A 12,061-nucleotide genomic window follows, 5' to 3' on the forward strand; every position below is an offset into this window, starting at 1 on the left:
AAATAACGCAATATTATACTACTGCATCATTACCCACAACAGCGGAGGTAGTATTTCTTTTCTCTTTCTGTTACTGCTTTTCATGGACAGTCTGCATTGAGCGTTCCACACTCTTTTCACCTGCCGAAATGTACTGCGTGCTGTGACCGTGCCCTCTATGAGAGACCAGAGCCCTGAGACCCTCTTGGCGGGTGAGAGAGTCATGGTAGCAGGGCTCTGGTCTAATAATAACATCACTTTATTAGCCCTGTACAATGTCTGGCATGAGGAATTGGTCTTGTCGCAGACCCCAGCTCGCTCTCCAGGAGACACACAGACGGGGAGAGAGAGAAGCTGGGGGTCAGAGCACAGGGTCAGCTATTGTACAGCGCCCCTCGAGCAGCTGGGGTGAAGGGCCTCGCTCAGGGGCCCAACGGAGTAGGATTCCTCTGCCGGCTGCGGGATTTGAACCGGCAAACCCTTCCAGCCACAAGCGCAGATCCTGAGCCACAGAGCCACCGGCTCCGCCGCAGGACTTAATCGGACAATTAGTAGATTTATATGACAGAGCAGAGGAATCCCTCATGCTGCAGTTCTGATCGTCACCTCTAGAGGGCCCAAGAAGATGAGGAACACAGCCCTCTTGCTCCCCTCCTTGACTATAATAATAATAATAATAATAATTGCTTACACCTCTATAGCGCTTTTCTGGACACTCCACTCAAAGCACTTTACAGGTAATGGGGAATCCCACTACCGCCACCAATGTGCAGCCCCACCTGGATGATGCGACGGCAGCCATAGTGCGCCAGAACGCTCCCCACACAGCAGCTCTCAGTGGGGAGGAGAGCAGAGTGATGGAGCCAGTTCAGAGAGGGGGGTTATTAGGAGGCCATGATGGGTAAAGGCCAATGGGAAATTTGGCCAGGACGCCGGGGTTACACCCCTACTCTTTTCAAGAAACGCCCTGGGATTTTTAATGACCACAGAGAGTCAGGACCTTTGTGAATGTAAAAGGAGAAAAAAATAAATGAACATACAATACAAACATTTCTTTGACCCATTTTTATTAGGATTAGGAGGCAGGCTATGCACACCTTATTGACAACATTTCTTGCTTTCAAAACGCCGCATTTAATACATTGTGCATGACACCGTACACGATCGAGGAAAACTATAAAAACTCTTGTAACAATGTTGCAACAATGAATTTGATCTTTTCCCCCCACTGATTACTGGCGACTCTACTATATGAAAGCTCTGGTGTCATTTCAAGATGGCCAAGTCACTAAAACTCTCCCCACAAGGACTACCGATATGGTCTTCCTCCTGCGTGAACTCCTTCGTTGTACCATCTCCCTTCAGGCACTGACTGTCACCAAAGGGTCTCTCTCTCTCTTGCTGGCGCCTGCCGGTCTCTTGAAAATCGCCCGCCCGAATCAAATTCTTTCAACGCAGACCGCAGCTCTTTAGCGTGGGCGTTCTGGCGACTTTTTAAGCGGCTCGATGATCAAAAACCCACAGTGGCTACAGAAGTCGTTCCTGTATGAAGGCGCTGGTACTTTTTGTTTTTTTAACCGGCATGATGTACTCTCTTTCTTGGGTGAATCTATCTATCTAATCCGCTTCCCGGATGAGCGGTCTCTCTTCTCGTGAACGGACTGGTGTCTACCGAGGTTACTCCTCGCACGAAACCTCTTCCCACGCCGCCTGCAGCCGAACGGTTTCTCTCCTGCATGAATGAGCTGGTGGGCTTTCAAGCGTGCTGGCTGGGTAAAACGCTGCCCACCCGGACGGCATGTGTCGCCCCTGTGAAGGACCTGGTGCCGTTTCAGCTTCTCTGCTGTACGAAAAGCCTTCTCACACCGACTGCAACTAAAGCTCTCGCTCGTGTGAATGTGCTCGTGCCTTGTTAAGGAGATTTTGTATCTAAATGCCTTCCCACACTCACTGCAGCTGAAGGGCTTCTCCTCTGTGTGGATCCTCTCGTGGCATTTTAGCTGAACCGAGGTCGTAAAGCTTTTCCCACACTGCCTGCAGCTGAACGGCTTCTCCCCCGAGTGGATGCGCAGGTGCGTTTTTAGACTACCTGACCGAGTGAACCGCTTCCCGCACTGAGAGCAGCTGAAAGGCCTCTCCCCCGTGTGGCTGCGCTGATGGCTCTTCAAGTGCTCCGACCGGGTGAAACTCCGCCCGCACTGACTGCAGCTGAACGGCCTCTCTCCCGTGTGAAGGCGCTGGTGGACTTTCAAGTCCCCCGGCGCCCGGAAGCTCTTCCCACATGCGCTGCAGCTGAATGGTCTCTCCCCCGTGCCCGTGTGCGTGCGCAGATGCCTTTTTAAGGTGGACGAGCAGGAGAAACACTTCCCACACGCGATGCAACCGAACGGTTTCTCTCCCGTGTGAAGCCGCTGGTGTGTTCTTAAGCCCCCCGACGTCTTAAACACCTTCCCACACTGGCTACAGACGAATGATCTCTCCCTTCTCGTGTGAAGGCGCTCGTGGCGTCTCAGGTTCTCCAAACAATGAAACGCCTTCCCACACTGGCTGCAGATGAACCGTCTCTCCCCTGCGTGACGGAGCTCGTGACTCTTTAGGGCTCCTAAAACTTTAAATGACTTCCCGCACTGAGTACAGACGAATGGTCTCTCTTCTGTGTGACGACGCTCGTGCCTCTTTAAGGCATTTAAACAACTAAAGGACTTCCCACACTGACTACAGTTTAATGGCCGGTCTTCTGCGTGACGACGCTCGTGGATTTTTAAGTTTCCTGAATAATGAAATGCCTTCCCACACTGGCCACAGACGAATGGTCTCTCCCCTCCAGGGTGAAGGTGCTCGTGGCGTCTCAGGTTCTCCAAACAATGAAACGCCTTCCCACACTGGCTACAGATGAACCGTCTCTCTGTTGCGTGACGGAGCTCATGACTCTTTAGGGCTCCTAAAACTTTAAATGACTTCCCACACTGACCACAGACGAATGGCCTCTCTTCTGTGTGACGACGCTCGTGCCTCTTCAAGGCTTTTAAACAATTAAATGACTTTCCACACTGACTACAGTTTAATGGTCCGTCCTCTGCGTGACGACGCTCATGAGCTTCTAAGTTTCCTGAGGTCTTAAATGACTTCCCACACTGACTACAGATGAATGGTCTCTCTCCTGTAGGGTGAAGGTGCTCGTGGCGTCTCAAGTTTTCCAAACAATGAAACGCCTTCCCACACTGGCTACAGATGAACCGTCTCTCTGTTGCGTGACGGAGCTCATGACTCTTTAAGGTTACTAAAACTTTAAATGCCTTCCCACACTGACCACAGACGAATGGCCTCTCTTCTGTGTGACAGCGCTCGTGCTGTTTTAAGGCTTTTAAACAATTAAATGACTTCCCACACTGACTACAGTTTAATGGTCCATCTTCTGCGTGACGACGCTCGTGCGTTTTTAAGCTTCCCAAATATTGAAACGACTTCCCACACGGACTACAGGCGAATGGTCTCTCTTCTGTGTGAAGGAGCTCATGCTTTTTGAAGGCTTTTAAATACTTAAAAGACCTCCCGCAGTGACTGCAGATTAATGGTCTCTCCTCTGTGTGAAGACGCTCGTGGGTTTTTAGGTTTCCCAAATATCGAAATGACTTTCCACACTGACTGCAGATGAATGGTCTCTCTTCTGTGTGAAGACGCTCGTGAGTTCTTAGGTTTCCCAAATATTTAAATGATTTCCCACACTGACCGCAGATTAACGGTCTCTCTCTCGTGTGAAGACGCTCGTGCCTTTTGGAGGCTTTTAAACAACGAAACGACTGCCCACACTGACTACAGATCAACGGTCTCTCTCTTGCGTGAAGACGCTCGTGCTTCTCTAAGAATCCTAAATGTTTAAACGACTTCCCACACTCACTACAGCTGAATGGTCTCTCTCCTGCGTGAACACATTGGTGACTTCTTAACAGGTTCGGCGTACTAAAGCTCTTGTCGCACCGACTGCAGGTGAACAACTGACCGCTGGTGAACTGTTTCTCTCCCGCGTGCACGAGCTGGTGGGTTTTTAAGTCACTTGGGCAAATAAAACTGGCCCCGCACTGGCCGCAGACGAATGGTCTCTCTCCGGCGTGAAGGTGCTGGTGTTCTTTTGAATTGGTGGACTGGCATAAACGGGGTATCTGCTGCAATGAATTTTTGTCCACCCCCTCCGAGCCAGGCTTCAGGGGACTCCCCTGGCTCCGCGGGCCCCGCTGGGGTTTCTCACTCTGCGGACGCTCCCCCTGACGATCCTGCTCTCCCCCCCCAAACGGACCTGCGTTCTCTCCCTCGTGACCCCCAGTGGGAGTCGTTCGGGGTCTCTCATCTGCAGCATCCGAGACAGCCAGTTCATTCCCTTGGGGCCCACGAGGAGAGACAGAATCCGGTTCAATAAACCTCTTGGCAATTTCCTTCGGACTCGCATTATTAAACTGGCCTGCAAAGTCCCCAGTTATTAAGGGTCCAGGTGTCTCTCTCTCAGGCTCTATGTTCACCGTGGGCACAGTCTGTCTCTGTCGGCTCTCTGTGTGCTGTTCCCCAGGAGTCTCTTTCCCCTCTGCAGCAGGGAGCTCTGTGCAAAGAGAAGAGAGTTTATTATAACACCGCAGCTTGTGAACGCGCCTCTTGCAGGTTTACACCCATACAGAAAATCTAAAGGTCAATTCTGGTAGCTGAATATAAAAACAGTAGTGTCATGTAATACACACCTAATGTACGCGCAGTAGATGGGAAGTGGTAGCTAAATATAAAAAAAAAGTACACAACCACCTTTCACAAATATTTTACACGTCGGAGCGCTTTACAGGTCATGGGGAATCCCACTACCGCCACCAATGTGCAGCCCCCACCTGGATGATGCGACGGCAGCCATAGTGCGCCAGAACGCTCCCCACACAGCAGCTCTCAGTGGGGAGGAGAGCAGAGTGATGAAGCCAGTTCAGAGAGGGGGGTTATTAGGAGGCCATGATTGGTAAGGGGCCAATGGGAAATTTGGCCAGGACGCCGGGGTTACACCCCTACTCTTTTCGAGAAACACCCTGGGATTGTTAATGACCACAGAAGGTCAGGACCTCGGTTTTACGTCTCATCCGAAGGACGGCGCCTGTTTACAGTCCAGTGTCCCCGTCACTATACTGGGGCATCAGGACCCAAACGGACCGCAGGGTGAGAGCGCCCCCTGCTGGCCCCACTAACACCTCTTCCAGCAGCAACCTTAGTTTTTCCCAGGAGGTCTCCCCTCCAGGTACTGACCAGGCTCACACCTGCTGAGCTCCAGTGGGGGGGGCTGCCAACTGGGAGTGGCAGGGTGATCTGGCTGCTGGGACTGGTCACTGACCCAAAAACCTGAAATGGGACAAATGTTGTGACATGATCTATAAAAAAAGGCCAACAGAGACTCTTCTTTCTTAGGAAACTCAGCTACTTTAAGGTAGAGACAACTATTCTCACCGTTTTCAACAAATCATTTATTGAAAGTGTCTTCACAAACTGCTTCCCTTGCTGGTTTGGCAACTGAGGAAAAATTTTAGCATTTATCTTTTATCAAGTATATAACACAGTGAACTATCTGCCTTTGCTCATACGCCTTTTGCTTAGCAACAGTATAAAAGGATCATTCAAGCATATGAATTGATCTTTTGACATGAAGGCTACAACCACAGAATGGCCAGCTCATTTCACATCTTCTGTTCTCTTATTTCTGTTTGTCTGTATACAGGGTAAAATTGGTTCTTAAGAAGAACGTGGTCAATTAGAAAGAAATCTATTGTAGAGAGAAAAAAACAACTTCAAATATGGGAACTTATAATGGGCTCTCTTGTGTGAATCTGCTGTATAACACTAATTGCATTTACCATCTCTTTGGAGAGGTTCCTCACACCAGCAGCCAGATCACCCTGCAACTCCCAGCTGGCAGCCCCCCCCACTGGAGCTCAGCAGGTGTGAGCCTGGTCAGTACCTGGAGGGGAGACTCCTGGGAAAAACTAAGGTTGCTGCTGGGAGAGGTGTTAGTGGGGCCAGCAGGGGGCGCTCTCACCCTGCGGTCTGTGTGGGTCCTGATGCCCCAGTATAGTGACGGGGGACACTGGACTGTAAACAGGCGCCGTCCTTCGGATGAGACGCCAAACCGAGGTCCTGACTCTCTGTGGTCATTAACAATCCCAGGGCGGTTCTCGAAATAGGTGGCCATGATTTGAGAGGCCACCTTTAAAGGCACTAGATAAAATAAAGTTGATTATTACTGTGTGAGGTGGCAACGGGTTATGGGGCTGAAAACATCTGTAAGACAGTAGCAGGGCTGAAAACATGTCGTTCGGACTAAGATAGATACTTTATTGATCCCGTGAGGGAAATTGCAGTGCAACAGCAGCTTAACACAGAAAACACAGCCACAGTGTGATACAATAATAATAATAGTACAATACAATACAATCAGTACAGTGAGGGGTGGACTAAAAGTTTCTCACAGTCCAGGACACACAAAGAACAAACTAGAACAGCACAGCACGCAGAAAAATCGTAGCACACATATGAATATAAATATAGATGTAAATATAGATATAGATATAAATGTATTGCACAGGTCCCTGGCATATAGTGCACAAAAAACGGTTGTAGACGGGAAAGGAAAAAGAAAGAACAGATGTCGCAGTAGATGTGTAGATGCGTTCAGGCCAGAAACAGGTCCCTGTCGATGTTGCCTCTGCCCAGACGCAAGGTGGAGGCATTGTACAGTCTGATGGCTGAAGGCAAGAATGACCTCGACTAACATCGACTCAAATATTTACTTATATTAGAGAAACACTGCACATCACCGATGTCAACTGCTCGTAATGGTGGTCCGCTTTAGATGTTTTGGGGGAATTTTAGCAAGGATTATACATTTTATTTGAAATGTTTTCTTCAGCATTGGTATCTGTTTTAACGGAATGTTGCCTTTTGATGTGTGCTCATCACTGTGCGACCGGGAAGACTTAACTAATTTTCCTGTGAAAGTGCGATGTTTTAGCGTTTATTAGGCGTGGTTAATGAAAAAAAAAGTGATTTGTGTGGTGAGCAATAATCTGTTCTGTTAAGAAGTTGTTGGGGCATCTCGTTCAGAAAACGTAATAATATAATTATTATATTTTAAATCCTCGCTATAAATGTACTTTTATGTGTTTTGCTGGAATGAAGTCACTTCCCATGTGACCTCGCTTCTTTAATAATAATAATTGCTTACACTTATATAGCGCTTTTCTGGACACTCCACTCAAAGCGCTTTACAGGTAATGGGGAATCCCACTACCGCCACCAGTGTGCAGCCCCCACCTGGATGATGCGACGGCAGCCATAGTGCGCCAGAACGCTCCCCACACAGCAGCTCTCAGTGGGGAGGAGAGCAGAGGGATGAAGCCAGTTCAGAGAGGGGGGTTATTAGGAGGCCATGATTGGTAAGGGCCCATGGGAAATTTGGCCAGGACGCCGGGGTGACACCCCTACTCTTTTCGAGAGACGCCCTGAGTATTATTTTTTTTTTTACAATCCAGAACCTTGAATTACAACAGAAAATGGTTTTAAATATATATACATTATGCACCAAGATCTCTCAGTAACAAAACCACAATAATATTATAAGACGAAGAAGGAGACGTGCTCTTCTGGTTCCGCGACTTAACCACATATATAAAGAACAAAATATGCAAAAACTGTATGAACAGAGATTTTAAAGCCACTATGTACCATAGATTTTTATAATTATAATCATTCACTGATGATAACTTCTCATGAGTATGTATATTATATTGACATTTATATTAGTTATATTCACACATCACAGCATGTTAAATATTCACTTTAAATTCATGAGCTCTTCAGCCCTGTCTGGCAGTGAGGACGAATCAGATGTTGAACTGAGGAAGGGAGACAGTAGCTTGAGCCCCACCCCCCAGACAGACTGAGAAAGGGTTCACTGTCACACAGATGAGCACATCTGTAAGACGATGTGAGGCTCTGAACAGCAGCAGCCACAAATCCTGCTCCTGTGTCAATGTTAGAGGGGTTATAAGACATTCGACGTGCATTTTTTTAATTGATTCATGGCCTAACTTGTCCTCCCTATTCGCTAACATTGTAAGACTGAGAGAGAGAGGGGGGTTCATACAGACACACTGACTGGACACTCCAGTACATTAACACTGCACTGAGAGAGAGAGGTTCATACAGACACACCGACTGGACACTCCAGTACATTAACACTGCACTGAGAGAGAGGTAGAGGGGTTAATACAGACACACTGACTGGACACTCCAGGACATTAACACTGCACTGAGAGAGAGGGGGGGTTCATACAGACACACTGACTGGACACTCCAGTACATTAACACTGCACTGGGAGAGAGGGGGGGGTTCATACAGACACACTGACTGGACACTCCAGTACATTAACACTGCACTGAGAGAGAGATTAATACAGACATACTGAATGGACATTCAAGTACATTAACACTACACAGAAGAGATAGTTACCGCTACGTCGATAAATAATGTGCCCACAAACATATTTCCAAGACACACAGTTTTCACACAGAGAAAGTGTATCAATCGACGACAAATTCAATAAGATTTAGACAAAACCGAGTTTCTGTCCACATTCAAAGAACAGCAACAGCCTTAATGAGAATATAACCGGACCACAACAGCTCCGTCTGCAGCAAACCAACCCTCTGCACCATCACAAACCTCTCCTACCTCGCTCTGCATCTCTCCACTACAGTTTCACTAGTGAGGAGGTTAAAAACACCGTTTTTAAACACAGACACTCTTACATACAAGTCACTGCGCGTACCTGAGAGCTCCGCTTCTTCATCTGTTTCTGCGGTGATTTCACAGGGGGGCATGAGTCCCACACGATCTGTCTGTCCCCGATCTCCTCCTGCTCCCGACTCCCACAGCTCCAATCCCACTTTAAAAGTCTCGTTTTCCTTCATTCGCGTTCTTCCTGTCCCGAAACTGCCCTTGACCCACTGGGTGATATTCATCACGGCCCGACCCACCAGGATCTGGGAGACGCCGCGGAGGTCGTCTTGAATCGCGTCCGGCGAGTCAGACATCCCGTTTCGGAAAACCTCCGAAACTTCGTACACGCACGATTTGAGCAGAACCTGCATGAAACAGTGAAGCTCGTTCTCCTGCTTCATCTGCGCGATCTCGGCCCCGAAACCGTGGTCGACCGACGTGATTCTAATCACGGCCCGTCTCGCCAGCACCTGGGAGATCCGGCGCAGTTTTTTTTTAATCAGCTTCTCGGAATCATCTGTCCGGTTTCGGAAAACTCCCGCAACTTCGTGCACGATCGATTTAAGCACAGTCTCCATGAAAGAGTGCGCCTCGGTTTTCAGATTAAGCAACAGATCGTCCATTGTTCTCCGGAGTCGATCCGGAAGACACGGACAATTGATGCAGCTGCAGCGGCTGTAAACACGTGGGTTTGAACACACCGGATGTGAAAACTGGTTAAACAGAGGACTTCCGGGTCATCAGATGCACTTCCTTAGTGACGGTTGCTATAAGCCACCCTGACCATCTTTTCGTCTTGTTATATCTACTCTTGTTTGTATTGTATTTTTGTTATTCTGTTAAGCATATATAAATAAAAGAAATGTTGCTTTAAACCACAAAAATATTATTCGAAGAATAATAATAATCTGGAAAAAAAAATAGTCCAGAATAGATGTTTGCGTTATATTATAGTGTAACGTATACGGCTGACATTACATGTTTTTTTTGTATATATATATTTGTATATCCAATGTTTTACTTGCTTCAGCATTTTTTAATTTACTTAAATAGAATAGAACTCTATCTCAAAAGTACTAAAAAAGAGAGTATTATTACTCTTAATTATTACTATAAATAAATGCTCTTTTTTTCCAAATTTCCTCTCTCACAGTACAATATCAAAATCCTTAAACCTAAAAAACCACATTTAAATGCCTACGAACAAAACTCTGCAAGTCCATCCATTGAGGTACAGGATAAATTGAATATCAAGGTGTCTCCGGTGTCTCCGGTGCTCTGTACTGGTCTGTCTCGGTGCTATAAACTCTCAGTGGTTTGAGGTACAGGATAAATTGAATATCAGGGTGTCTCTAGTGCTCTGCACTGGTCTGTCCGAGTGCTATAAACTCCCAGTGGTTTGAGGTACAGGATAAATTGAATATCGAGGTGTCTCTAGTAATCTGTACAGGTCTGTCTCCGTGCTATAAACTCTCAGTGGTTTGAGGTTCAGGATAAATTGAATATCAGGGTGTCTCCAGTGCTCTGCACTGGTCTGTCCGAGTGCTATAAACTCCCAGTGGTTTGAGGTACAGGATAAATTAAATATCAAGGTGTCTCCAGTGCTCTGCACCGGTCTGTCTGAGTGCTATAAACTCTCCGTGGTTTGAGGTACAGGATAAATTGAATATTGGGATGTCTCTAGTGCTCTGCACTGATCTGTCCGAGTGCTATAAACTCCCAGTGGTTTGAGGTTCAGGATAAATTGAATATTGGGATGTCTCCAGTGCTCTGTACTGGTCTGTCCGTGTGCTATAAACTCTCCGTGGTTTGAGGTACAGGATAAATTGAATATCGGGGTGTCTCTAGTGCTCTGTACTGGTCTGTCCAAGTGTTATAAACTCTCCGTGGTTTGAGGTACAGCATAGATTGAATATCAAGGTGTCTCCAGTGCTCTGGTCTGTCTGAGTGCTGTAAACTCTCCGTGGTTTGAGGTACAGGATAAATTTAATATTGGGGTGTCTCTAGTGCTCTGCACTGGTCTGTCCGAGTGCTATAAACTCCCTGTGGTTTGAGGTACAGGATAAATTGAATATCGGGGTGTCTCCAGTGCTCTGTACTGGTCTGTCCGTGTGCTATAAACTCTCCGTGGTTTGAGGTACAGGATAAATTGAATATCGGGGTGTCTCTAGTGCTCTGTACTGGTCTGTCCAAGTGTTATAAACTCTCCGTGGTTTGAGGTACAGGATAAATTGAATATCGGGGTGTCTCTAGTGCTCTGCACTGGTCTGTCCGAGTGCTATAAACTCCCAGTGGTTTGAGGTACAGCATAGATTGAATATCAAGGTGTCTCCAGTGCTCTGCACTGGTCTGTCCGAGTGCTATAAACTCCCAGTGGTTTGAGGTACAGAATAAATTGAATATCGAGGTGTCTCTAGTGCTCTGCACTGGTCTGTCCGTGTGCTATAAACTCTCCGTGGTTTGAGGTTAAGGGATCCTGCTGCTTTCAATGAGCACTTCCAGCTCGTCGGGGAAGTAGTCTTGTTGTATCGGGATTGGCAGGGAATTTTAGAGACCAGCTATGTCGCCAGGTTTGTCTCTCTTGGTGTTTTGTGTTCTTCTTGTAGAATGATGTGGCTTTCAGATGATGGAGTTTCGGGCATGCTATCTTCTTTGTTTTGGGGGTCCAGAACCCCACCTTTTTTATTAAACTTTTCCCACTTCTCACTTTCTCTGTCTTCCAACAGCTCAGTGGTGTTTTTACCAGGCTTGATCTCACATCTTAATGCAGACTCTGTTATTCCAGTATTTTTCTTTCCTGTCTCAGTTTTAAGCTTCTTTTTTTTTGGTGGGGGGGATATTTGCTTTTGAATCATAAAGTTTCTGACCGGGCGTAGCTTAGCACACCTGCTTAGCTTCAGTGGGCTGCCAGTTGTGAGTTGCAAGGCCAAAGTAGGTCTGTTTTATCTCAGACTGGCTCCGCTGCAAAAGCACCCAAGCAAAACAATCTATTTACAGTGCTCCCAGTCCCCCACACTGGAAAACAAAACCCCAAAAAAGAAACAAAACGAATTATTCAAATAAAGGTAAATCCTCATTATCTACATGCTCTCTCTCTCTCTGTTTTCAATGACACTACATAACATACTAGCCACCAACAACCCCTTAGGCTGAGGAGCCAGCTTAAATAGCTTGTAAGCCCCTCCACCTCTGGAACAAACAATTTCTCTACTTCAAAATGTTTTTTTCCCCCGTGTCCTTAGATAACCCTTGAGAAGTGGGGTTAGGTTTGGCCTCCTGAGGCCA

The 12,061-nt window shown here is 47.1% G+C and overlaps 3 protein-coding genes across 4 annotated transcripts in view; 2 read left to right on the forward strand and 1 right to left on the reverse strand.

Annotated features, from left to right (window-relative positions):
• Nucleotides 1–12,061, forward strand: part of LOC148662626 (uncharacterized) — a 783,119-nt gene that overhangs the window by 298,781 nt on the left and 472,277 nt on the right. The window lies entirely within an intron of this gene.
• Nucleotides 1–12,061, forward strand: part of LOC148662637 (uncharacterized) — a 186,980-nt gene that overhangs the window by 8,470 nt on the left and 166,449 nt on the right. The window lies entirely within an intron of this gene.
• Nucleotides 1,030–9,466, reverse strand: LOC148662638 (uncharacterized). The gene is made up of 2 exons (XM_088632188.1): nucleotides 8,826–9,466; nucleotides 1,030–4,570 (listed from the first exon to the last, which is right to left on the reverse strand). Exons 1-2 carry the CDS (start codon nucleotides 9,397–9,399, stop codon nucleotides 1,593–1,595), a joined length of 3,552 nt encoding a protein of 1,183 aa, XP_088488314.1. The 5' UTR covers nucleotides 9,400–9,466; the 3' UTR covers nucleotides 1,030–1,592.

This window comes from Lepisosteus platostomus, chromosome 5 (assembly GCF_059453375.1).
Source record: "Lepisosteus platostomus isolate fLepPlt1 chromosome 5, fLepPlt1.hap1, whole genome shotgun sequence".
Taxonomy (NCBI): domain Eukaryota; kingdom Metazoa; phylum Chordata; class Actinopteri; order Semionotiformes; family Lepisosteidae; genus Lepisosteus; species Lepisosteus platostomus.

Coding starts and splice junctions, on each gene's coding strand:
- LOC148662638 (XM_088632188.1), bottom strand. CDS start 9,399: ATGGACGATCTGTTGCTTAATCTGAAAACCGAGGCGCACTCTTTCATG. Junction 4,571..8,825: donor TGAAGAAGCGGAGCTCTCAG/GTACGCGCAGTG, acceptor CTCTTTGCACAG/AGCTCCCTGCTGCAGAGGGG.